This window comes from Camelus dromedarius, chromosome 2, assembly GCF_036321535.1.
Source record: "Camelus dromedarius isolate mCamDro1 chromosome 2, mCamDro1.pat, whole genome shotgun sequence".
Classification (NCBI taxonomy): domain Eukaryota; kingdom Metazoa; phylum Chordata; class Mammalia; order Artiodactyla; family Camelidae; genus Camelus; species Camelus dromedarius.
This window is the reverse complement of record NC_087437.1, coordinates 80,547,642-80,572,942: the sequence shown is the minus strand read 5'-3', so window position 1 is coordinate 80,572,942 and position 25,301 is coordinate 80,547,642. Positions and strand designations below refer to the sequence as shown.

Genomic DNA, 25,301 nt, shown 5'->3' with positions numbered 1-25,301 from the left:
CTTGAAGCTGGCGGCACTCCCAGACCCTGATAATTAATAGTCTCAATCCACGCAGCGGAGGGGGCAGCACACTTCTTCCATTGTGTTTGGGTTCTGCTTTCTTTTGACTGTGTTTAATATCTTCTCTCTGTGTCTGTTATCCTCACAATCTCTTTGGGCCTGATAACAGTGCTGTTATTTGTTACTGAGAAAGGAAACAGAGGGATAGATCACTGAAGTAGGGTTGGCTGTCCCCGTTGTCCCAGAATCGGATTGTCCTGGAGGGACAATGTAAGTTACAATTCTAAACATCCTCTCAGAGAGACCATCCCTGGCCTATTTATACAAATAACACCCTCTGGCCACTCTGTACCCGTGGTTCTCCTACATGGCTGTATATTATCATCTATAGACCTTAAAAAAAAAGCTGCTTCTTGGCCCCTGTTGCCCTAGATTCTGGTCCAGTTGGTTGAGTGTAGTCCAAGCAGTGGAATATTTATAGGCTTCTGGGACGATACTAATGTGCATGTAAGGTTAAAGATCATGCCTATCTCCATGCCCAATTTTTTTCTTAAAGCACTTACTGCTTTGTGACTCATTTAACTGATTTGTTTACTTCTCTACCCTACTCCTTCCCCTCCCCTGGCATTATGAAAGCATGGGGTGCTACTTTAAAAGAAGGAGAAGCGAAGGCCTAGATGAGTCAGCATTTTGGGCATGTGAGGTGGGGGTACATGAAAGAGAAATGGAATAGAATCTGGGGAAACAGTCCTGCAGACTTCAGTCCCTGTGCAGACTTTTGTCCCTGCTTCAACTTTGTATAAGGATTGCTCTTATTTAGTTAACCCATCATTGTCATGGTCTTGGATGAGTCTCCAGCTCTTTCCCTAGATGTTGCCTTGTTAAGTTTCAAAGTCTTAGCACCCTATGAAATACAGCTGCTCTTTGGAAAGTTTGAGATAGGAGCATTTAAGTTTGGGTATATTCCATATAAATCTGTGCTTTTGTCTTTGATGTAGGGGTCTTTGTATTCTGAACTAAAATTCCAGATACTTTCTCTGACAAGTACAATTATATTTATGTGGATAGCAAGTCAGAGTATTTTGGATGGGGACTGTCCCACAAACTGGATGTGTGGTTGTTCAATAGTGTATTGTTTTTGTGAAATGGTTTTCTAAGACTATTAGCCCCCCAGAGAGTGGGGTTGCTGCCTGTTTTCCTTTTTAGTACCAAACTCAAGTATTTCATTTGTGTACTGACAATTATAATTCCAAGTGATGTGAGCAATCACTTTGTAATTCTCTTGTGAGATGGGGGTAAGAAGTCAGGTACCTAATAGTAGTTTAGGGTTGTCACCACAGACTATAAAGAATTTAGATTGGCTGTTAAATAGTCTTAGCCAAAATCTGGCAAAACAAACCCAAAAGACTACAGATTCTAATTTTTCCTTGCCCTTTGAGCATATATATGAAGCAAGAGTGAGTGGTGTACTAACACTTAAGAAAGATTTGAAAACAAGACTGTTGAAGTTGAGATTCCTCACGGATTGATTGTAACTTTTAGGTGTATCTGGGTACCTCTTGTTTCCTCTAGGAGTAGGGTGGATCATTGAACTACATGATTATTCTAGTCTATAAGAAAAGTAACATATGGAACTTTTATATTTGGTTTATTTTTTTCACAGTCATACTGCTATTTATAAGGCTTTTGACCTTTCAGCTGAGATCTTAGAGTGATTTGCTATGTTTAAGTTCATGAATATAAATAACTAGCTACTGTTTTTTGTTACTAGGAAAGGAAATGTTCCTATCCTCACTCCTCTCACTACTTTGTACTGAAATCTATGTACATCTCTTTGCTATAAAATTGTACTCTTGGTTTCAAATGTATTTTCCTTTACTTCATTTTCTGTATCTTTAACTTGTATTTCATGTGCTTACCTCTGTTGCAGCAGGAAGAATGGTATAAAAATGAAAAACATCAACATGTGCTGCTTCAAATGTGACGAGAAAAGAATAAGGGCTATCATGATTGCTTGAATTCAGACTTTGCACTGGAAGGAAAGTAAACTCGAATTTTTTAGTTCTAATAAACATCTTGGGAACTGGACTCTTTTTAAAAAAAGGTAAATCAAATTCAATTACATATTTTTATTTTTTGGTTGATCTAGGAAACTTGTTTTGGAGTTGTTTGTATCTAGCACTATTGTTCTCACTCAGTTCCGTGGCATTTTGAGATACCCAGTGTTATTCTCTGCTCTCCTTGCAAGTAGACTTCTTGTTATAATGCCTAGGTTTTATATTTGTAGGAAAAAAATCAGAAATCTGTTACAGATTTCTTTTTTCAGTTTGAAATCTTTCGTTTTAAAGATTTCATTTTAAATTGTTTTCCCATGCCCGATGGGAACATGATTTCTGTTTATGGCTCGTCTTTAATTATTACTTTTAGAAACTGGCTTTATCCTTAAATTTGTGATTTTTATTTCCTGGTGAAGATGAAGGAGAAAAACAAAACCTGCCCAGAGGTGACAAGTACCTGCATTTTAGTATATGTCTTTTCAAAGATAGGTCTGTCTAGTACACGGCAGGTCATATAGTTGGGTCTTTCTAATCTCAGTGTTCTACTAGTTTGTAGCAGGAAGTCAGATCTTTTCTGAGACATGACCCTCTGTAACAATTTTCAGTAGAAGTCCCTGACTGTGAGGGGCTTCTTGCATATTTGCATTCGTGCTATAGCCCTATCATTCCTGTAGCTGTGGGGTCTGCTGCCCTGCCATCCATCTGCACCACTGCCCGTTGCTCTGCTGCTGCTGACCGGCTCTGCCCACGCTGATGTCTTCTGAATTGCTGGCCTTCACACAGTACGTAGACCATGCCTACCATGGTGCAACCGAATTCCTGTGGAGTTTCATCTTCGGTCTTCTCTCTCTGGCCATCAGGGAAACCTGTGGTTCTTGTGGCCAACTCCTTGAGAAAGGTTTCTACAGAGGAACAGCTGGGGACTTGGTGGCAGAATTATTTCCTCTATTTCACAACCATTCCCTTCCTAGAATTTACAGGCACTTCAGGGTGGGTAGGTACCTGGGTGTTGGAGAAGGGCAGCGTTGGGGGGCCATGAGATGGTTGAGTGCAGTCTGTCACACTACCTGGCATCCCTGTGGAGGTGACCAGGAGTGGGGGAGGTATTCCTCTTTAATTTAGGAGGGAAATGCCTCTTGCCTCATAGGAGTGTGAGCTTTGCACTTAGTACAGCACCTGGTATAGAGGAGGCCTCCATAATTACTGGTTGTGTGGATTGTTGAATCAGCATATATCATGTAAAGAGCTAGGTACTGAGAGGGGATTAAAAAGTATGATATATTATTACAATTAAGTTGCTTTTCTCAGATCTATAGTTTCTGTTGTTGTTTTTTTTTTAATATAGTCTTAATTGGTATAGTATAGTTGTAGAGACAAGAAATACCCACAAATGTAAAGATCAGCTGAGAAGAGGAAAAAGTGAGTGCTGTGGGGATTCTGAGGGTGGAAAGCGTGTTGAAATTGCTTAGCCTTGTCCCCCTTATGAAGCTGGGGTGAGGAAGGATCGTCATGGTCCTTGTGGTATGGGACGTGGGGCCTGGGGATGGATTAGACCAGAAGAGCACAGGAGTGAGGGAACAGGGGGCTTGCGGGACCCAACCCAAAACTGCAGGGAGGGCTGGTGCAGCTGAGGTGTTCTGAGATCCTCTGCACCATGGTTATGCACCCTTTTCACCATGACCTCTCCACCCTGTCCTCCACGGAAGCCTGGAGTTGGGTTTGAGTAGATTGTCCAGGTATGGAAGAGATGTTACTGTGCTCTGGCTCTTTGCTTTCTCTTCGTGACTTTGAGCTTTGATAAGGTTAACAAAAAGGAAATGTGATGTCTTTCCTTTTACTCCACCCTAGGCTATTGTAATTGGTGATCTGTTTTCTCATCTCCCCTTTTTGAAGGAGTCCTTTGGAGAAAAATGTACTGCTTAAATCAACCCCAGCTGTTCTTCTATGCAAAGAACTCTTACGGATACTAGCCAAAAAAAAAAAGCGAATTAAACTGAAAGCTCATCTGCAGCTCCGAAAAACAAAGACATGGAGTTTTGAGGAGTGAAGGGAGCATGGTGTCGGCCATGGGTGATCAAGACACAGCCGGACAATGTGGATCAATTTCTTTAATCTGCGGCTTTTCTGCTGTTTGCTTGCAGTATTGATGGTGGTGGTGCTGGTCATCAATGTTACTCAGGTAGAGGTGAGTACTCAGCATACTCCTTCATGACTAAGGGAACCAAATCTAGGGATTTGGGGCTAACTAGCCAAGAAAATGTTGATCATCAGGAAACTCATCCCAGTCATAGTTCTTGTTTTCTTTAAATAAGTATTTGAGTGCCTTCAATGGTTATATACTGTGCTAGTCACCAAGGGTGCAGTGGTTTCTTCACTGTGGAGCTCATATTCCAAATGTGCATGGGAGAAAATAAGAGTAATAAGTAATCATAATCTATAATATAGTAATAGTAAGTGAGAAGTGCTGTAGCGAAAGGAAAGTGGGTTACCCTCGAGTACCTTTAGAGTGGTGAAGGAAAGCCCTTTCAAGGAGGGGACCTTTTAGCTCACTCCTGGCAGAAATTGAAGGAGTATTTCAGGGGCAGGAGTTGACGATGGGTCTGTTTTGAGGACTACTGTGTGGAACTCAGGGGCAGGGGCTGTGTCTTACTGAACCCTCACAGGTGCCTGGCACTAAGAAGGCCCTTAGTAGTAGTCCCCTTCCCCCTCTCTGCCATTCCCTGCATGAACACACACATCACCAAAAGCTGTGAAGTAGTTTCTGTATAAAATGATGCTGCCCCTTTTATTTTGTTGGCTTGTGGTACTTCTCAGGTTACAGGTCCAACTTCATGATGGTATTTCTTTGCTTACTGGATTTTGCAGTAGACTGATTGATTGTGTCCCCTAAACATCCCAGCCCTGTGGGAGCTCAGGTTACTGTTCTCTTTCCTGCATTCAGGTGGTTCTTTCGCCAGCCTCTAGGAGTTTCTTTACACACACACGCTCTTTACTACTCTGCTGAATGTTGGAGCGGAACCCTCTGTAGATCTCCTGAGTTCTCTCTGTGCTGCTCTCTCCTCCTGTTACTCTGCTCTGTGGGTTCTGGTCAGCTTGCCCTTTAAGACTCCCAGCCCCATCTCCTCAACATAGCCAGTTCACCAGGCTCCACCTGGGTTCCCCTCCTTATGCTGCAGCCTGGAGATGCTCTTAAGGCTGTAGGCAAAGGGCATTCAATCATGGGGATACTGCCTTTATTTCCCATCTTTCAGGCATCATTTTCTTTTGTTGTCTGGTGTCCAGTGTTTCAGGTGGAAGGTAAATCTCACTGTTTCTTTTGCAGTGAATTTGGGGGAAAGAGTAGAAAAGCTGGAGAGGAGGATTACTGGACCAAGGTGGGGAGGAGAGGATGGGATCCAGAGCACAAATGGAGCATGTAACTGTAGGATGAGGGACATGGTACATCATGAATGTTCTTGTTATCATTTCATCATTAATTATGTTGGAGGAGCCATGCTTCTTCCTCTGACCTAAGAGGAAAGGATGTCATGATGGTTGGCAATGTAGTTATATTTGATGCTGGAAGCTAAGACTCTGAGGGAGTTCCTGCCTGTGGAGGAGGTGGAAGATGAAGGGAGGGTGAAGGCCAGGAGGTCTGTACGCAGGGGCTTGAAAGAACAGGGGTGGGAGATGGCGCTGACCTTGCAGGATGGTAAGAGGGGTAATGACTTTCGAGACCATACGTGTACGTGGCACTCACCTATGTTGGCTTTGTGAGGGTTATGTTTTGTTCACCACGTTCAACAGCCTGGGTGTAAGAACAGAGAAGATAGTTGTTAGTGTAGGATGGGTGAAGGGATAGAAAAGGGAGACAGAGAGACTTGAGAGGGTAGACCAGAGTCGTGAAGGCATGTTAGGAATTATTGTTAGGAATTCCCCTAATGGTCCTGCTTCAGTTCTTGGAAACTTCTGGACTGAATGTCAGCTAACAGCACCTCTAGTTACCTGCACAGACATAAACTGAACAATAATGGAGAAGGGAGGTAGCAGTAATAAATGATGGAGGACAATTTTGATATAGAAAATAATAAATAAATCTTTTGGTGGTAAAATGTTTTCTCTTGTCTAAAGAGGTCATCTTGTCCAGGCTGACAATATTGTCATGATTTTTAGGTTGTTCAGTTTATTACTGTTATGATAACTGATAGAGGCTTGGGGTGAGGAGTAGGGAGTGGGAAAGGCTCTGAAACCTGGCAGTCTCCCATCCTTTACCTTTGTTTCATCCTGTGCTTCTTATCCTGACTATACTCATCTTGCAATTAGAGTATCCAAGCATTTTCTAAAAAGCACAGGCTCAATTTTAATTAAAAATATCACATACGAAGATTAACCTTCACAGGTGGTGAGGGGAGAGAAAGCATTTTCAGATGTGCCAAATTCAGAGTTGGTTAAGATAAACAAACAAAACAAACAATGCTAAACATGGCAAGTATTCTTTCCATTGGTAACAGGTCTCCTTCACATTTTTGTTTCCTTATCTCATGCTTTAAGTTAGTCTCCTTCATATTGTATGTATGGAGATTTTTGCAGTTTAAGAAATACTTCGTTTGTCATGACTATTAAATTTTTAGTTTTCCAACATAAAATGTGGTTAGATATTTTAATTTTTTCAGCCTCTAAAACATTAATAAATATTTTTAAATGAAATTTGAATAAATTGAAAATAATTCATGGGGCTTTTAAAAAATACAAATCCTAAGACATCTCATCTGCCCCATCTCAAATGTATCACACAAAAATCCCCGTATTTCCTAAGATTTAGTCAAATTCAGTTAGATGAGTAGAGGAACAAATAAAACCCATGAACAAGCAAAACCTCCCTAGTTAGATGATTGTGAATAGAACACTTACTACAGTGAATTCACAGATTTGTGAATTTCTAAAAGTCTCTGAATGTAAAGGATTTGTTGTCATGTTGGTATATATAGTAGGCTGAGTAAGCCCTCCAAAGATGTCAATGTTTCAATTCCCAGAACCTGCAAATATGTTAACTTATCTGATAAAAGAGATTGTGCAGACAAGATTAAGTTAAGGATCTTGAGATAGGGATATTATCCAGGATGATCTGAGTGGGCCCAATGTAATCACCTGGGTCCTTATCAGAGAGTGGCAAGAAAATGGAGGTGATGTGATGATGGAAGTGGAGATAGAGTGATGCAGGTTGAAACCATGGTGGGGGAAAACACATATGAGGAGAAGGTATATGTGTTACTATTAGCAAAAGATTGTAGGGAGAATCATCTATTATTTTTCTGGTAAGCTCTCATTGAGCATGACCTGTATTTATTTGTCTTCTCTTTATTCATTGATATTTTAAATACATATTTTTTTTCTCATTATAAAAATAATACCAGTGTATTAGGGCTTTTGGCTGCAAGTAAAGAACCTGATTCAATCTGGCTTTAGTGTTAAGGAATATTGTTCATTTAGAATAGAATAGAATAGGAGGCTGGGCATAGTTCATTTTGCTGTGTTGGGCATATTCAGGCTCTGTTTCTCTGTAAGTCTCAGCTGCGCCCTCTTTTGTGCGTTAGCTTTTATCTATGGCATCTTCTTTCTTCGTTGGATTGTAGGTTGCTGCCATAACAACGGGTGGTTGCTTTCTTGTACATATCCAGCTTGAGAGACACATTTGTTCTGTCAAAACCTTCTCACAAGTTACTTGCATTTTTTTATTTCAAAGTAGAAGTCAGATAGCTGTTACCAGAGTACTGATGGTGTCTGGATTTGGCTGCATGCATTTTTTGTAGTCCAGAATTGGGTCACAGGCCCATTCCTGAATCAGTCACTTGGGATTATCCTCTCATCAGTCAGGCCCACCCCTGAGCTGACAGGTCAGTAAGCTGCAGTGCTGGTTTTCAGTAGGCGAGGAGTGAAATGAATGTGGGACAGGCAATCACAATATTCACTTTAGTCCATGCCTTACAGTGACTCCAGGGGTGACCGTCGGTGTTTCCTCTTGGTTGTGAATCTAAAAAGATAGCAGACTTGAAGTTGCCCTTGTCACTGGCCTAGAATAGAGTTGTCATTTAGGAAAATTAAGCAAATTGACCCGTTTGCATTTTTTTCCAAGTAAAATTCAGGTGACTTAGCACCAAGTGTCTGATTATTCTTGGATTGGGTTGCATGGGTCAGGCTGCTGGTCTTGAATTGGTAGCTGGGTGGCCACGAAAGGAACATGAGTGACAGTGGGAGAAGAAGAGAGGAAAAAGATAGGAAGGAGAAGGGAGTATGTTGTGAGTGCATAGTGTGGTTTGGTTCTTAATGGTTGGTCATAGCCTCACAACTGAAAAGGAGAGGGAGGCTGGAATATTTCCTAAAAGATAATCAGTAGGTAAGGGAAATTTTTCTGTTCTTAAAAAATTGAGATGTAATAGACATATAATGTTGTATAAGTTTAAGGTGTACAATGTGTTGATTTGGTACATTTATATATTGAAATATGATTACCCCCATAGTGTTAGCTAATACTTATCACATCACTTAATTATCATTTCTTTTTATGGTGAGAACAACTAAGATCTTATCTCTTAGCAACTTTGAAGTTTATTACATAAACTTACTGTATTTATATCAACACAACAGTACAGTGTTGTTGACTATAATCACTATGCTGTGCATTAGATCTCCAGGACTATTTATCTACTAGTTGCAAGTTGTACCCTTAAACAATATCTCGCATTCCCCAATCCCCCAGCCCCTGGCGGTCACCATTCTACTCTCTGTTTTTACAAGTTCAGCTTTTTTAGATTCCACATCTAAGTGGTATACAGTATTTGTCTTCCCTGTCTGACTCATCTTACTTAACATAATATTCTGAAGGATAACTTTTCTGGGTAGAGTATTCTTGGTTGGCAATTTTTTTTCTTTCAACACTTGGGATATGTCATTCCACTCTCTCCTGGCTTGTAGAGTTTCTGCTTAGAAATCTACTGATAGCCTAATGGGCATTCTTTTGTAGATTACAATCTTTTTTCCTTTGGATGCTTTTAGGATTCTCTTTATCCTTGTTTTTTTTTTTTTTTTTTTTTGACAGTTTCATTATAATGTGAATTGGAGAAGGTCTTTTTGCATAGAGATAATAGGATGATCTACTAGCTTCTTGAATTTGGTTGTCCAAGTATATCCCTAGGTTTGGAAAGTTCTCTGTTATTTCTTTAAACTCTCTGTCCCTCTTTTCCTTTCTCAAACCCTGAGTATACTAATATGTGTATGTTTGGTGGTGTCTTATGGATCATATGGGCTTTCTAAGCTCTTTTTCATTCTATTTGTCTGTGTTATCTTCTGATTGGTTTATTTCAAAGTTCCTGTCCTCCAGCTCACTTATTCTGTCTTCCATTTGATCTCCCTTGCTGTAGATGCTCTATGTTGCATTTTTTATTTTATTCATTGAATTTTTCAGCTCTAGAATTTCATTGCCTTATTCTTTATGATTTCTGTCTCTTTGTAAATTTCTGGTTTTGTTCATATATTTCATTGAATTGTTTGTCCATGTTTTGTTGTAGCTTACTGAGTTTCTCAGTAATTATCTTGAATTCTTTCTCATCTGGGTCGCTAAGTTCTGTACCTTAGAGCTTGGTTATTGGAGGATTATTGTTACCTTTTGGTGATGACATGCTTCCTTGATTCTTTATGTTCCTTGTGGTTTTGTGTTGCTGCTTTCACATCTGAAGTAGCAGACACCTCTTCATATCTTACTAGGTAAACTGTTCATCAGTCCTATTATGTCTGTTTTTTCTGCCCTTGTATGGGTATACCTGCTTCATATATCTTTCTTTTTCTAGTGGCACAGTTCTCAAACTTTCATGTCTCCTCTGGTTTTTACACCCCAACAGGCTGGCTGCTGATAATCTTTTGTTTTCCAGAAGGTGGTACTATAGCTCAAGTTTGTGTTTCTCCCTTGCCCACAGATCCTGGTCTGTTTTTCTGATAGTGCTCTGTTTAGCAGTCTCACCTGCTGCCTCATGTGGGAGCATACACAAAGAGCTGGTTGCAGAATGGGAGGAGGTGTGGATTTAGCACTCAGGGTGTTGGGGGTGCTGGTGGGCTCTGTGGGGAGATTGTTGGGTGAGGTTCTCCCACAGGCTCATGGGTGGATTTCCTGCTAAAGTCCTGAACGCAGTTAGCAGGGACTGTGTGCCTTCAATGCCCTTTGTTATTCTTATCTGCCTCTTTCCTGGTCTCTTCCCTCCCACCAGTCTTGGAGGTCCCACTAAAGTCCTCTGGGTGCTGCTGGAGTTAAATGGGTTTCTCTGAATGGGGGTAGCTGGACACTAACTCACCACTCTCCTTTTCCCTCTTGGGAGAGGATGCTGCTGGATGATTCAGCCCTGGGCTTGTTATGTTGGGGGAGCGACAGTGCTGGCAAAGTTCCTCTTACCCTCTCCATTGCATCCAAACCTGTTTTTTGTTTTTTTTTTTCCTTTCTGGAATTTCCCTTTTGGAAGGCTAGATTTCCAAAACTTCTTTCTCGCTTGTTGGTCAGCACACTCCAGGTTTTCCCTGACTGTGGCCAAGAGGGGTTGGGGCGAGGTCACTGGCTCTGCAGTCTGCACTTACCTTTTATCTATTAGCAGATACACATGTGGCTGAGAGTCCTCCTAGGCCCCTTGGTGCATGGTGCGGGATCCCACGGTTCCCACAGAGGCACTTCTGTTTGTGGATGGGTGCCTAATTTGTTGTTAAAAAGGGAAACAGAAAAGGAGGAGTGTCTTATGCCACGTCATGATGCTGAGGTCAGCTCTTCTAGAGGAAAATTTTCAAAGTCATTATTACCCTTTTTAATGAACAAATACTACTATGTATTCCTTTAAAATGAGGATACCTAATCAAATTCTTTCAATTGAGAGTGTCTGGATGTAAGTATAAAATGAAAGGGATAAGATACAGAATCTAAGAAGATCATTAAAAATCTTTCTGTATTTTGGGATTATTTTTACTTTGGGATTATGTTTACCTTGTATAGGATTTTGAAGTGGTTTGGCATAGATGGGGAGCCTGAAGCCTTGCTTAAGTGGTTTGTAATGGCTAATACTGTTTATTGAGGAGAGTGACTTTCGGTTTTGCCTTGCTGTTGTTCTCCCTTGCAATTTAACTTATTGTGTAATGTAAGATAAGAGTTTCCTGGGTTAGGTACCCAAAAGCTTCTGCAACCAGTACCAATGTGTGGAGGAAGCATTTTTTTCACACCACCAGGCAATTCTTGGACACTGGCAGAGCAACCTATGATTCAACTCAGTTCTGACACTGTAGCCAAGCAGGACCTTATGGGGCCTTCACGGGACAGACCCCTCCCCCTGTTACTGGAGAGTAGGTTTTTGCCTCGTAGCAGAAAGAATTCAGAGATAAGGTGCAGAGGCCAAGAAAGCAAAGCAAGGATTTATTAAGTGATAGGATGCTCTCAAGGGGAGAGTGGGCAAACCCAGGTGAGCAGCTCTGCTGAGTTTCTTTGGCAAGCTGGTTACATGGGGTGTAAAAATGAATAAGTGGGATATTCACTGAGGAGAGAGGGGTTTGGGATCGTATCTTTGATTTTTATCCCAGCTCCATCTTCCTGAGGGGAAGAGGGATTTTTGTCCTCATTTAGTCTGGATCAGAAGTGTCATGGTGTTGGTACGTGATGGGTACTTCTAACCTACGGGGCTAATTTTATTGTAATGAGGGCATAACGAACAAAAGGTTACGTTCAAACGCTAGAGATTCCCATCTTTTCCCACCCTTCTTCATCTGCCTCCAGGACACTCATCATCCCAAAATGTGTGCTTTTGTATTAGTCTAGAGGTTCCTAGGTTTCTCTCTCTGTCCAAGGACCCCCTGTTGTTTACAGGATGTATGGTTTCCTGCCATTTGTCCTGTGGCCCTCTTTCTCTGCTCATACCTAGTTACCTGCCTGCTCTAACACCCCCGTGTCCTCTGCCTGCCTCTCATTTGTAGGAAAGCTATAGTCTCCTAAGCCTCCCCTGAGTCACGAAAGCCTGGCTCAAGAATTAATGATTGAAAGGATGTGAATGTGTAGTGAAAAAGTAGCAGTTGGGCCAGGAGAACTGGTAACAAGGGAAACAGTTAGTCAGCCATAGGGCAGTCACAGAATATTTAGTTCCTGCCTGAAGTATGTAGGTAGCAATATCTGATGCCCATTTCCTAAGTTGTTTTACAGATGCTAAAATCCCCACCAAATGGAAGAAATTAACTACTTGATGACCATGAGCACATAGCCCCCAGATCTACTGGAGCCTGAGGATTGATAACATTAATCCCTGTGACACCACCCTGTTACCTTGCCATCAACCAGTCAGGGCACTGTGCACGAGCGGGTCACATACCCTGTGACTCCCCTCCTCACCTTGCCTTCAGAAGTGCTCTCCTGACAAGCATTCAGGAGTCTTAGTGTTTTTGAGCATTAGTTGCCCTGGACTCCTTGTTGGCACCTTACGATAAACACTGCCCTTTCCTTCCCCACAAGCCACTGAAAAGACTGGCTTTACTGTGCTCAGGCAAGTGGACCCAAGTTTGGTTTGGTAACAACACTGTCTATCTGGAGACAGCGTCAGGTCCCACAGGTTAAGGCTCAGTCCTACAAGACTCCCCCAAGCCTGCCCCTGCAGATGCCAGTCGTAATTCCAGGTTGTCACCTGTGCTTCTGACTGACTGTCTATAGACCAGAGGTTCCAATGGCTCCTGCCTTGGCTTCAGTTAATTTTCTAGAGCAGCTCACAGAAATCAGAGAAACATTTTACTTACACGATTCCTGGTTTATTTTAAAAAGCAATAAGTCTGGAACAGCCAGATGGAGGAGATGTGTAGAACAAGGTATGTGGGGAGCTTCCATGCTCTGAGTGAGCCACCCTCCTTGAATCTCCATATGTTCATCAACCTGGAAGCTCTCCAAACCCCATCCTTTTGGGTTTTTATGGAGGCTTCATTCCTTAGGCACAATTGATTAAGTCATTGGCCATTGGTGGTTGATTCAGCCTCCAGCCACTCTCCTTTTCCTGGAGGTCAGGGGTGGGACTGAAAGTTCCAACCCTCTAATCAAGGTTGGTTCCCCTGACAATCAGCCCCCATCCTCAGATGCTTTCCAAAAGCTACCTCATTAACATAAACCCAGTTGTGGTAGAAAGGAGCTTGTTATGAATAACAAGACATCCATTTCCCCTTTAGGCTCTGAAAGTGTTTTCAGGAACTGAGAACAGAAAACCGAATGTTACAGCCAAAGATGCTCCCATTGCTCTTATCACTGAGGAAATTCAAAGGGTTTTGGGAGCTGTGAGCCAGGAACTATAGATGAAGACCAAACATACATTTCTTACAAATTACAATTTTGCAGGTACATAACTCTTTTTCCCATCCATTTGTTCATCTGTCCTTCTGTTTATTAAGAAAGTAGTGAATGACACCAGTCAGAATGGCCATCATTCAAAAATCCACAAATGACAAATGCTGGAGAGGCTGTGGAGAAAGGGGAACCCTCCTACACTGCTGGTGGGAATGCAGTTTGGTGCAGCCACTATGGAAAACAATGTGGAGATTCCTCAAAAGACTAGGAATAGACTTACCATATGACCCAGGAATCCCACTCCTGGGCTTGTATCCAGAAGGAAATGTACTTCAGGATGACACCTGCACCCCAATGTTCATAGCAGCACTATTTACAATAGCCAAAACATGGAAACAGCCTAAATGTCCATCAACAGGTGACTGGATAAAGAAGAGGTGGTATATTTATACAATGGAATACTACTCAGCCATAAAAACTGACAACATAATGCCATTTGCAGCAACATGGATGCTCCTGGAGAATGTCATTCTAAGTGAAGTAAGCCAGAAAGAGAAAGAAAAATACCATATGAGATCGCTCATATGTGGAATCTAAAAAACAAAAACAAAAACAAACAAACAAACAAAAACAAAGCGTAAATAAAGGACAGAAATAGACTCACAGACAGAGAATACAGACTTGTGGTTACCGGGGGGTGGAGGGTGGGAAGGGATAGACTGGGATTTCAAAATTGTAGAATAGACTACACTGTATAGCACAGGGAAATATACACAAAATGTTATGATAACTCACAGAGAAAAAAATGTGACGAGTGTGTATAAGTCCATGAATAACTGAAAAATTGTGCTGAACACTGGAATTTGACACAACATTGTAAAATGATTATAAATCAATAAAAAATGTTAAAAAAAAAAAAAAAGAAAGTAGTGAATGAAAAATATAAAACACTTCAAAGAATAGAGTGGCATTAAGTACCTAATTGAATTCCCTCCCCAGTCTTCACTCTTAGTGCTGTTTCTTTGATGTAATGGCCAGTTTTTAGTTATTTGGGTAGTTAGCACTGATTACACATTACATAGTTCTATCTTGATTTGTCACCTTCACACTCTACCTCCTGACTGTTCTACACCAGGCAGTGAAGTGTGGGTGGTTAAGAACACAGACCTGAAGTCAGACTGCTGGGTTTCAATCTGTTTTGCTGCTTGTAACCTATGTGACCTTGAGCAAATTATTAAGCCATTCTCTGCCTCAGTTTTCTGGTCTATAAAATGGACATAATAATAGGACTTATCTCATGGGATAATTTGAATGTTGTATTGAAAGACTTATGTAAAGTCCTTCAAAGAGTGTCCGGCACTGGGTGCTTAATAGATATGAGTTGATAATACTGCTCCAGTTAAGGTAATGAAAAGTGAGGTCTTCTGGTAACTCACACTTTGTCACACATTTCTCCTTCCAAAATTTGTAAAATTATTTTATTTCTGCACTTTAGATACTGTATTTAGGCCTTTCCTTTTCCTAGATAGATAGTACATCTTAACACCTTCCTGTAAGTGAGGAAGAAAAAAAATGCTCCTGCGTTATTTTACATTTGACCTCTGTTAGCTATCATATTTCTTTTGCATCATCAGGTTTTATAATCTTTAGTTTTATTGCTCTAACTGTAATTAAGTCTAACGTACACTCTATGGATTGATTCTTTTTTATTTTAATAATCTTTTTTTCTTTGTCCATTTGGAGCTTTTTTTAAATTGAAGTACAGTGAGTTACAATGTGTCAATTTCTGTTGTACAGCATATATACACATTCATATGTGTATGTCATACATATACATATATATTTATGTATTATATATATTTCAGTCATCCATATACATACATATATTCCTTTTCATGTTCTTTCTCATAGGTTACTACAAGATATTGAATATAGTTCCCTGTGCTATAAAGTATAAACTTGTTGTTTATCTATTTTATATATAGTAGTTAGTATCTGCAAATCTCAAACTCCCAATTTATCCCTTCCCACCCCCTACCCACCCTGGAACTGTAAATTTGTTTTCTATGTCTATGAGTCTGTTTTTGTTTTGTAAATAAGTTCATTTGTGTCTTACTTTTTTTCCCCCTAGATTCCACATATAAGTGATACAATATGGTATTTTTCTTTCTCTTTCTGGCTTAGAATGATCTCCAGTTCCATCCATGTTGCTGCAAATGGTGTTATTTTATTCTTTTTTATGGTTGAGTAGTATTCCATTGTGTGTGTGTGTATATATCTCACAACTTCTTTATCCAGTCAAGTAATTTTTTTAAGAGAAATTTTATGTTTACAACAAAATTGAGAGGAAGTGTTCTGTGTCTGTCTCAGCCTGTCAATAACCAATGTTGTGGCTGGACCGGCCCTTGTGGTTCTTTTTTTTTTTTGTTTGGTTGGGAGGTATAATTAAGTTTACTTATTTATTTATTCTTGGAGGAAGTACTGGGGATTGAACGTAGGACCTCATGCATACTAAGCATGCACTCTACCACTTGAGCTATACCCTCCCCCACCTTTGTGGTTCTTATTATGATTGCAAGATGTCCTCAGCAATAACCATCAGGAAACTCTGAAAAAAAGATCAGGGTTTATTACTCATCGGTCCTGGCGGGTAATGGCAAGCCTGAAGCCACCTAGCAAGGTTATGGGTAGAGAAAAAGAGAGCATGGGCCCGGGGTTCTGCTTTTAATGGGGTCAAGGGAGGGGGTCTCAGGTTTCATGGATTTACTCTTTACTGGTGAATTTAAAACATAGGAGTGGGAGCTTAAAGCATGGGAAGAGAAAAACAAGCAGCCCAAATGATCACTTAGGTCAGCCAGGATCTCTAAATCAAAGAAGCCTTGGAGGCAAGGGGAGAGCCTGGCTCTTTACCTAGTCGTGTGGGTGTCTTGGCAGCGAAAGTCAGGCACTTGCCTTACAGAAAAGAAAAGCCAACTGACGGGGCTTTCACTGCAGGAGGATCACAAGGACTCACCATATGCTTCCTGCCTCTACACATGCATGGCCTCCCCGTTACTATCATCACTCACCAGAATGGTACATTTTTTTTACCAAGGATGACCCTCCATTGACACATCATGATCACCCAAGGTCCATATTTACTTTAGGATTCACTCTTGGTGTTGTGCATTTTGTGGGTTTGGACAAATGTACAAGGATATCTGCCAGTCGTTATAATATCATACAGAGTATTTTCCCTTCCTTAAAAATCCTCTCTGCTCTGCCTGACAGTTCTTATTGATTCTTTCTTGGAATTTTTATCTCTGTCTTTACATTGCCCATTCGTTCTTGCATGTTGTCTTAAATCACAGTTGTTTTAAATTCCTAGTCTGATTATTCTTACATCCTTGCCATATCTGAGTCTGGTTCTGATATTTGATCTATGTTTTCAAACTATGTTTTAGTATATCTTGTAATTTTTTGTTGAAAGCTGGCTGTGATGTACTGGGTAAAATGAACTCCAGTAAATTGGCTCGCGGTGGTGTGGTGGTGAGGTGTGAGGGAGGCGAAGTGCTTTACAGCCTTAGGTTTCTCAGTCCTTTAGTGGGCCTAGAACTTCAAAATTGCTTCTTAGTCCTACCTTCAGTCCTTCAGTTGGGTGGAATGGTTAGCATGGGCCGGAGCTGAGTTTGTCCCTTACCCTAGTTTGGTTAGACTCTGATAAAACCCCAAGAGATGAGGCTCTGGTAAAACACATAGTTTTTCTTGAGGGCAGACCTTGTCAAGAAGAACAGAATACTCTGATATACAGTAGTCTTCCCATCCGCAGTTTCACTTTCTGTGGTTGTAGTTACCTGTGGTTAATCATGGTCTGAAAATATTAAGCGGAAAATTCCAGAAATAAACAGCTCACCAGTTTGGAGTTGTGCATTGTTCTGGGTAGCATGATGAAATCTCATGCCATCCTGCTCTGTCCCACCCAGGACCCTCAGCCCTCGACATCATCATGGCTCAGTCCAGGATCACCTGAAGCAGATGATCCTCCTTCTGGCGTGTGGTCAGAAGGTCAGTAGCAGCCTGACACCATGTCACAGTGCCTGCGTCATTCATCTCACTTCATCTCATCACGTAGGCGTTTTATCATCTCAACATCTCGAGAAGGACAAGTACACCACAATAAGATATTTTGAGACAGAGAGGGAGACAACATTCACCTAACTTCTATTACAGCATATTGCTGTAATTGTTCTATTTTATTAGTAGTTTTTGTTGTTAATCTCTTATGTCTAACTTATAAATTAAAATTTATCATAGGCATATATGTGTAGGAAAAAGCAGGATATATAGGGCTTGTTATTACCCACAGTTTCAGGCATCCACTGGGGGTCTTGGAACATACCTCCTGTGGATAACAGGGGACGACTGTATTTCAAAATGAGTCCTTTTCCCCTTCTCTTTCTGGAAGCACCAAGGGAATTTTTCTCTGATATTTACTGTGGGAACCTGTAAAAATAGTGAGCTGTGGTTTTTGAAATAATGTTTTCCCAAGTAAGGTTTATTAAAATTAAAAATGCAGTAGAGATTTATTTGGTTGAATATAAGGAGATTCATTATAGCTGTGGTTTCTGCTGTTTGTGTCTTTCTCTTCAGTACTTGGACCATGAGACTGCTTCAGCCACATTCATCGACAGTAGTGGACACTTTGTTTCCTCCCAGCTGACAGGAGTTAGCCGGAATCCGTACTGCGGCTATGAGCACCAGACTCTGTCCAGCCAGGAGCGCCTGGAGGAGGACTCCTTGCTGGCTGCCTTCCAGTGGCAGGTGCCTGACGTGGGCCCAGTCCCCTTTTTGAAGAGCACTGACCCTTCTTCCAGCTACTTCGTCATCTTGAACTCTGCAGCCCTCTTCAAGGTGGGAAGCCAGCTAGAGGTTCTGGTTCATGTACAGGATTTTCAAAGAAAGCCCAAGAAGTATGGTGGAGACTACCTGCAGGCCAGAATCCACTCTCCTAAGCTGCAGGCGGGGGCCGTGGGCAGAGTGGTAGACTACCAGAATGGGTTTTACAAGGTCTTTTTCACTCTGCTCTGGCCAGGCAAAGTTAAAGTGGCCATATCTCTGGTCCACCCCAGCGAAGGGATCAGAGTTCTTCAGCACCTACAGGAAGGGAAACCAGATAGGGTGTATTTCAAGAGTCTCTTCCGTTCAGGGAGAATTTCTGAGACTACTGAGTGCAACGTGTGTCTTCCTGGGGGTCTTCCCCTGTGCAACTTTACAGATCTCTACACTGGGGAGCCCTGGTTCTGCTTCAAACCAAAGAAGCTCCCGTGCAGTAGCAGAATTAACCATTTCAAAGGCGGATACCTGAAGGGCCTTCTAACGGCTGCAGAAACTGCTTTCTTCCAGAGGTATGTGCTCCTTGCTCTAGGGGGTGATTTAAGAGTCCCCTTCCATTGTCCTTGTCCCGTGTAGGAGACTTTCGTGTTTTGGTTATATGCTGCTTATATCTCTCTGAACTTGCCCCAATTCAGGAGAGGTGGTGAGTAAGAAAATAATTGAAGATTTACATTTGTGATTAGTGTGCTTATTTCAGTTCAAATTAAAGACCTTAAGTTTTTGTTCTTTTACTTTCGTTGTCTTTCACTTCAGAACTGCATAGCATGTCTATATCTGTGTAAGCAACATCGCTTATTCACAAAGCAGATAAAAAAAAAAACACACCTAAGAATAGGGCAGAGAGAGATCTGATAGTCAGGCCGGTGTTTTATCTTCATGTCTCATAAACTTAAAAAATCTCCAGTGACGTACATGTTACCTGTTGTTAAAATCATATGAACATTTACGGATAGGAAAAAGACTGTGAATGTGGTAGCATTGCTGAGTGGATTTAGTGATAAACGTGGGAAGCCAGGGATACCACAGCAAACTGTATTTTTTAAGTTAACAGCTGTTGAAATTATTCCAGACTTGTGTACATACTCCTGTTTTTTTGAAGATAAATGTAAAACTTTTCCCTCATAATGATCAATATATGGAATAATGTCCAGAAGGAAGTGTATAGAATCAGTATGAATTAAAATTTCCATTTTCTTCAACATTCTACATGGTTCTGAAATAAAATAACATTCCTAAGAAATAAAAAGTTAGAAAAGTTACATAGTCAAAAATACAATTATTTGAAAGAACGTAACATGTTTTTTATTTTGAAATGAAATACATGCTTTTTATACATTCCCTGGTAGAGAGGGATTTTTGTTGCATATATCTGGGCACCCTAAATTCTTTTACTCTATGTCCACTCATTCCTTGGTGGGAGAAAAGTTCCTATGTAAGATGTGTGGTCTATAGGAGCTTCTAAATAAAACACTGATTTTTTTGCTTTTCCTGGAGTCAGCTTTCTGTCCAGTTGAAGTATGTATGTGATGGGCTCATGTGTGCTCTGAGAAGGCCAGCAGAGGGAGCACTACTCCCAGTGCGCTGCTGCACTGTTCTGTGAGAGAGCCGCCTAGCTTTTTGCATGGCTCAGTGCAGGAGGGCTCTAGTTTTATTCTTCGGTTCCGATCTTAGACACGCTATTTATCGATGACTGTGAGCAGATTGCTTCATTTCTGTGTACTTTCTGCCTCTGTATGAAGACTGTTCAGTTTCACCCTTTTAGAGTTGTGTTGTCAGTCCATTTAGTGGCTTAGTGAAGAGGAGGAAGCAGAGCTCGCAAGTTACTGAAGTTCCACGTGGAAAACAGTGGGGAAAAGGTTAGAGGATTCAGTTAGTGTAAAATGTAACACTAAATGGTACCGTTAAAACCAAAAAAACGCTCGTTACTCCCGAAGGATAAAGCAGTGTCTGCCCGTGCCTTTACTTGTATGTGGGGGATGAGGCTGGCTGTTGATACCTCGTAGTAGAGTTATTAAAAGACTCTCCTTACCTGGAAGTTTGCTGGGAGAAGTGATTGAGGTGGCATAATATTTGACAGAATCCTGATACTGATTTTATTTTTTGCATTGTTTACTCTGTTAAAAATCTGAAATTTTGCATTAGGCTAACTGAAAAGAATAAGGGAAAGATCTAAATAGATCATTTGAGGGGTCTTTGAGTGTACTATTTTGAGCTCATGGCCTGAATTTTTAAGCTGGTACTGATTTTCACTGCTCTTCCTCGGTGGCTCATAATGTTGCTTAATTCAGAAAGGAATAAGAAGCTTAGCTTTGGGCTTTGGTTCCCAAATGACAGTTGGATAATTAAAGTGATCTAATCTTTGTTCTTTACTAATTAAGGGGAAAAAAGTGTTGGTTTTGGAAAGAACAACAGTATTTTGCTTAAAAGATCCCATAAGAGAACTCCTTTTGAAAGAATGAGCTTATCACATTAAAAGCTTACCTTTTATTTTAGTGTGATTTGTACTTTTTTTTCCCTTTCTAACTTTGTATTAAAAAAAAAAACCCCTTCAAATCTGTAGAAACACTGCAGGAATAACAAAAGTTAAGCACCCATATACCTTTAACCTAGAGTCACCATTGTTAATGTTTTGCCACACTTGCTTTCTTTCTTTCTGTATGTGTGTGTCTGTGTATAATTTTTCCCCCTCAGGCCATTTGAGAGTAAGTTTCAGACATCATGGCACTGCACCCCATGACTAGGCACCTCCTAGGAACATAGACTTTCTCCAACATACAACCATAACACAGTGATCACACTTGGGACATTTATCATTGATACAATGTTATTATTTAATATGCAGTCTATATTCAGGTTTCTCCAGTTGTCCCAGGAATATTCTCTATAGCTAGCTCTTTTATTTTAACTAACCAAATCTATGATCACACAGTCTATTTAATTGTCTCTTTAATCTCCTTTAATCCAGAAGAATTTTCTAGCTTGTTTTGCATTTTTACATTGACAATGTTGATGTCACTGTTTTTGTTGAATGTATCTTAATTTGGATTTTCTGCTTTATTGTTTCTGCATGATTAGATTGAGATTAAACATTTTTACAGAAAAATTACAGAGATGTGAAGTTTTCTTTTTAAAGCTCTAAGTTCATGAGAGCAGTTTATGTGTGCTCTCTTAAAGTCATGTTGTCTATTAAACGTCACCATTATAAATCTATGAAATTCTCTTATTCTCTGATATAGCATCCTGTAATTCCTTCCTTCCTGATTTTTTGTCTGTCTCCCTCATTTGAATGCCAGTGCCACGAAGGAGGAGATGTGGTGTGTTTTGTTTACTTTTACATCCTTGGTATCTAGGGTAGTGCCTGGCACACAGTAGAAGCTTAAGAATTATTTAAGAGCAAATCTGTTTTGAATGGGCTTTTGATAAAATGAAATACTACAACTGCACGTTCCCATATCAAATTTGGAAAGTTAGCATTTTGTTTGTTTGTTTGTTTTTGGTCTAAGTGCAAGAGGCGTAATTATTGTGACCCAGTTTCTGGAATAGTTACACAGAGTTTTCAGTACACTTCTCCTGGACTCCATTCTCCTCCACTTTTTCTCCATCAAATATTTCCTGAACATGGACTCTAGTCCAGGGCCTGTGCTGAGTGCTGAAGACAAAAGGCGAGTGAGACACAATCCGTGTCTTTGAGGAGGACATGTTTTAGTAGGGGGGACAGACCCTACAGAGCCATAGTAACGATGAGCAGAGTGCTGCATGAGCATGTACCTGGGGACAGGTGTTCCCATTTAGGACTCATCTCCACTCTGGGCAAGGCCTAAGTGGCCTTGCCGCTTACTGCTCTGACCCATGACTTACTGCTCCATAGACTTGCAGCCTGAAAACTAAGTAATGATGAAATAGATATTCTCATCAGGCGAGCCATTCTCTGAGTCAAGGGGAAGTAAGTAATTTGAACAGAATTTGTCATTTTGGAGTTTGCAACTCTAAGGGTGAAGCAGAGAAAAATTAAGAATCTATGTAATTCTTATTCAGTTTATATATCCATATGACATGCTTATTATAACTAGTTTGTTAATTATCAAGCGTATTGATTAACATTTATAAGAATATTTCATCTTAATAAAGCTCTATGAAATCATGTCCATTAAAAAATTTAGAAATAAAAATACATATTGGGAAATAAATGTTCCTGAATCTAAACTTTGTACTCTTTTTCTTCCTCTTAAAGTGGTGTCAATATCAAAATGCCAATCAACTCCAGTGGGCCTGACTGGGTGACTGTGATTCCCAGGAGTATAAAAGGTAAAAAGGAATGAGCTTGATGATTTGTTGTTTTTCTTGCTAAGTATGTTGAATCTCTGTAGTTTCACTGATGTTACAAAGCCCACCCTTTCTCCTTTAATACTGTTTTAACAAACCTAGATGATTCTGATCCACTGATACAGGATATTATTAAAAGTAAGAGAAAATTTACTGTACAGGAATCATGCCACAATAAAGGTGTTTTAAAAAAATAAAAGAAATTCAGAAGAGTAAATGTATGTGCTTTTTCTTTGCAGAGCGGATATAATTAGCTATAGTGACTTGTAGTAGAAAGAGAGGAGGAACATAATTAAGGAGGCTGATGCAGATGACAGGTGATCACTTCTCGGCCTTTTGGCTAAGATCAAATGCATATGGCAGACGAGGCCCTTTTAACTGTTGAAAGCACATATATAGTATCCCACAGAGCAGATCGTGCGAACACTAATGCCATAGGGACGAGGTACACGACACACCAGGGTGGCTATTAGCCGTATGCATGTCTTGTGTGAGTGGTGGTCAAGGACCCCAAGAGCAGGGGCCAGCTAAAGGAGGCAGCCTCTCAGTACCTGTGTGTTGTTGTCATGCAGAAATGGAGACCTAGTATGGCCAGATCTATAGTTTTTCTCCTTTGAAAATACGGAATTCTTTAAGTTTCGAATGTAGTATCTCTAGATGTCAAAGCATTGGCAATACAATTCAAAACTTTTAAAAATATTGTGTGGGGTAAATAAAATGTATCTGTGGCCCGTATGCAGGCAGGACACTACCAGTCTGTATCTCTGGTCTTTACTGTCATGTGTCACAAGAAATCCCAGTCTTTTCCTAGTGAAGAGCTGTATTTGATTTACTTGAACCCAGTGAGTTACTAATTTTCAAGGATACGTAAGTGAAACGTCGTTAATAGAAGTTGCTTACCTTTTACCTGCCTGGCCGTCAACCCCACAGCCGAGATGTTAGTAGACATAATACCCCGCAGTAGTGCTGGACCGCTCACGCTCTCTCACGTCTGACCCCTCAGCAGGCACCAACCCACTGCTGCATCTGTCCTTTTCCTCCACAGCCCCGGTTGGCTGGCTTGCCCACCTTGTGTTGTCCCCGGCTGGCCGGTGGGATGGCCAGTGGGAGGAGCTTTGCATGGTTTACTTGCACCTGTCAAGTCTTAGGGTTTAGCCAGGAAGTGGTTGTGGGTTTGTGATGTCCTATTCTGTTTAGAGACAAGAAAGATTCAGTAACTAGTGAGGCTTTTGATGGACTTTTAGAGGAATAAAGCAACCATGAATCAGTAGGAGCAGAGTAGCCTGACTTTGAGAAAATCATCTCGGAGCAGGTAAATAATTGGGAAGGAAGGAGAAAAGCAATTGTTATCAAAGTCCAGCCTAGGGGAACTTCACTGAAGTTCATCTTAGTGACCAGCAGTGGGCACTCAAAGATCCCAAACAAAAGGCTCACATTCTTCCTACTTTCATTTCTTCCTTTTTACGTCCCTGCCTCCCTCCATTCCTCTGTTCTCGTTGTACTTTTTTTTTTTTTTGGTATATATGTATATGTTTATTGAAGTGTAGTCATTTCCCTTCGTACTTTTTAAACAATATTTTGTTTTCGGATAATTTTAGACTTAAGTAAGAGTTATAGAAATAGTACAAAGCTCCGTGGTTGCCTTTACCCAGTTTCCCTTATGCATCTTAAGAAATCACAGAACACTTATCAAAACTAAGAATTTAACATCAATACAATGTTATTATTTTAACAATAGATTTTATTTGTATTTCATCAGTTTTTCCACTAATGTCCCCCTTTCTTGTTCCAGAATCCAGTGTTGCTCTCACACTGTATTTGGTTCCACATTTCCTTAGTCTTCCCTCTGTGACAGACCTCTGTCCCTTATTGTCTTCCGTGATTTTGACACTTTTGAACAGCACTGATCAGGTATTTTTTAGAATCTCTCTAAATTTGGGTTTGTCTAATAGTTTCTTATGATTGGAATGAGGTTATGCATTTTTGGGAAGAATAGGACAGAAATGATATTGTACCCTTTTAAGGGGGCTCATGATGTGTATTGCTAAGGATGTTAGCAAACCTTGACCACTTGGTTAAAGTGGTACCTGCCTGGGCTTTCCACTGTAAGCTTACTATTTTAATCTTTGTGTTTACTCAGTATTCTGGGGAGATACTTTGAGACTGTGGTAGGTTGAAAATGGCCCCCAAGATATCCGGATCCTAATCCCTCAAATTTGTTAATGTTATTTGGCAGAAGAAACTTTGCATATGTGATTAAGTTAAGGGTTTTGAGATGGGGAGAGATTATCTGGATTGTCTGAGTGGGTCCTAAATGCAAGCACAAGTGTCCTTTTAAGGAGGAGGCAGAGAGAGACTTCACACAGAAGACGGGAGATAGAAGCAGAGAGAGATTTGAAGATGCCATGACAGTGGCTTTAGAAATGGAGAAAGGGACTGTGAGCCACAGAATACAGCTCTAGCACAGGCAGGAAACAAGATCTTCCCTAGATCCTCCAGAGAGAGCTTTTGGCCCAGTGATACTGGTTTTGGACTTCCAGCCTTCAGAACTGTAAGAGAATAAGTCTGTGTCATTTTAGGCCACGAAATTTGTGGTGACTTGTTACAGCAGCCACAGGAAATTAAGACAGGGACTGTAAACATTCTGTTTCTGCTTAAATTTTCATCCCCTCGTGTTGGCACTCAGTAGACCTTGCCCGCAGTGGTTGTTTCTGCGGTGTCCTAATGGTGACTTG

The 25,301-nt window shown here is 40.7% G+C and overlaps 1 protein-coding gene across 4 annotated transcripts in view; it reads left to right on the top strand.

Moving 5' to 3' along the window:
* The window catches only part of NXPE3 (neurexophilin and PC-esterase domain family member 3), a 35,207-nt gene that overhangs the window by 964 nt on the left and 8,942 nt on the right, over positions 1 to 25,301 (top strand). The window contains exons 2-6 of one of the 4 annotated variants that reach the window (XM_031456434.2): positions 1,931 to 2,104; positions 3,951 to 4,242; positions 17,334 to 17,415; positions 18,001 to 18,755; positions 22,475 to 22,548. In XM_031456434.2, coding sequence (XP_031312294.1) covers positions 17,386 to 17,415; positions 18,001 to 18,755; positions 22,475 to 22,548 — 859 coding nt within the window. In that variant the 5' untranslated portion in view covers positions 1,931 to 2,104; positions 3,951 to 4,242; positions 17,334 to 17,385. The other 3 variants (XM_031456418.2, XM_031456412.2, XM_031456424.2) reach the window with 3 other exon arrangements.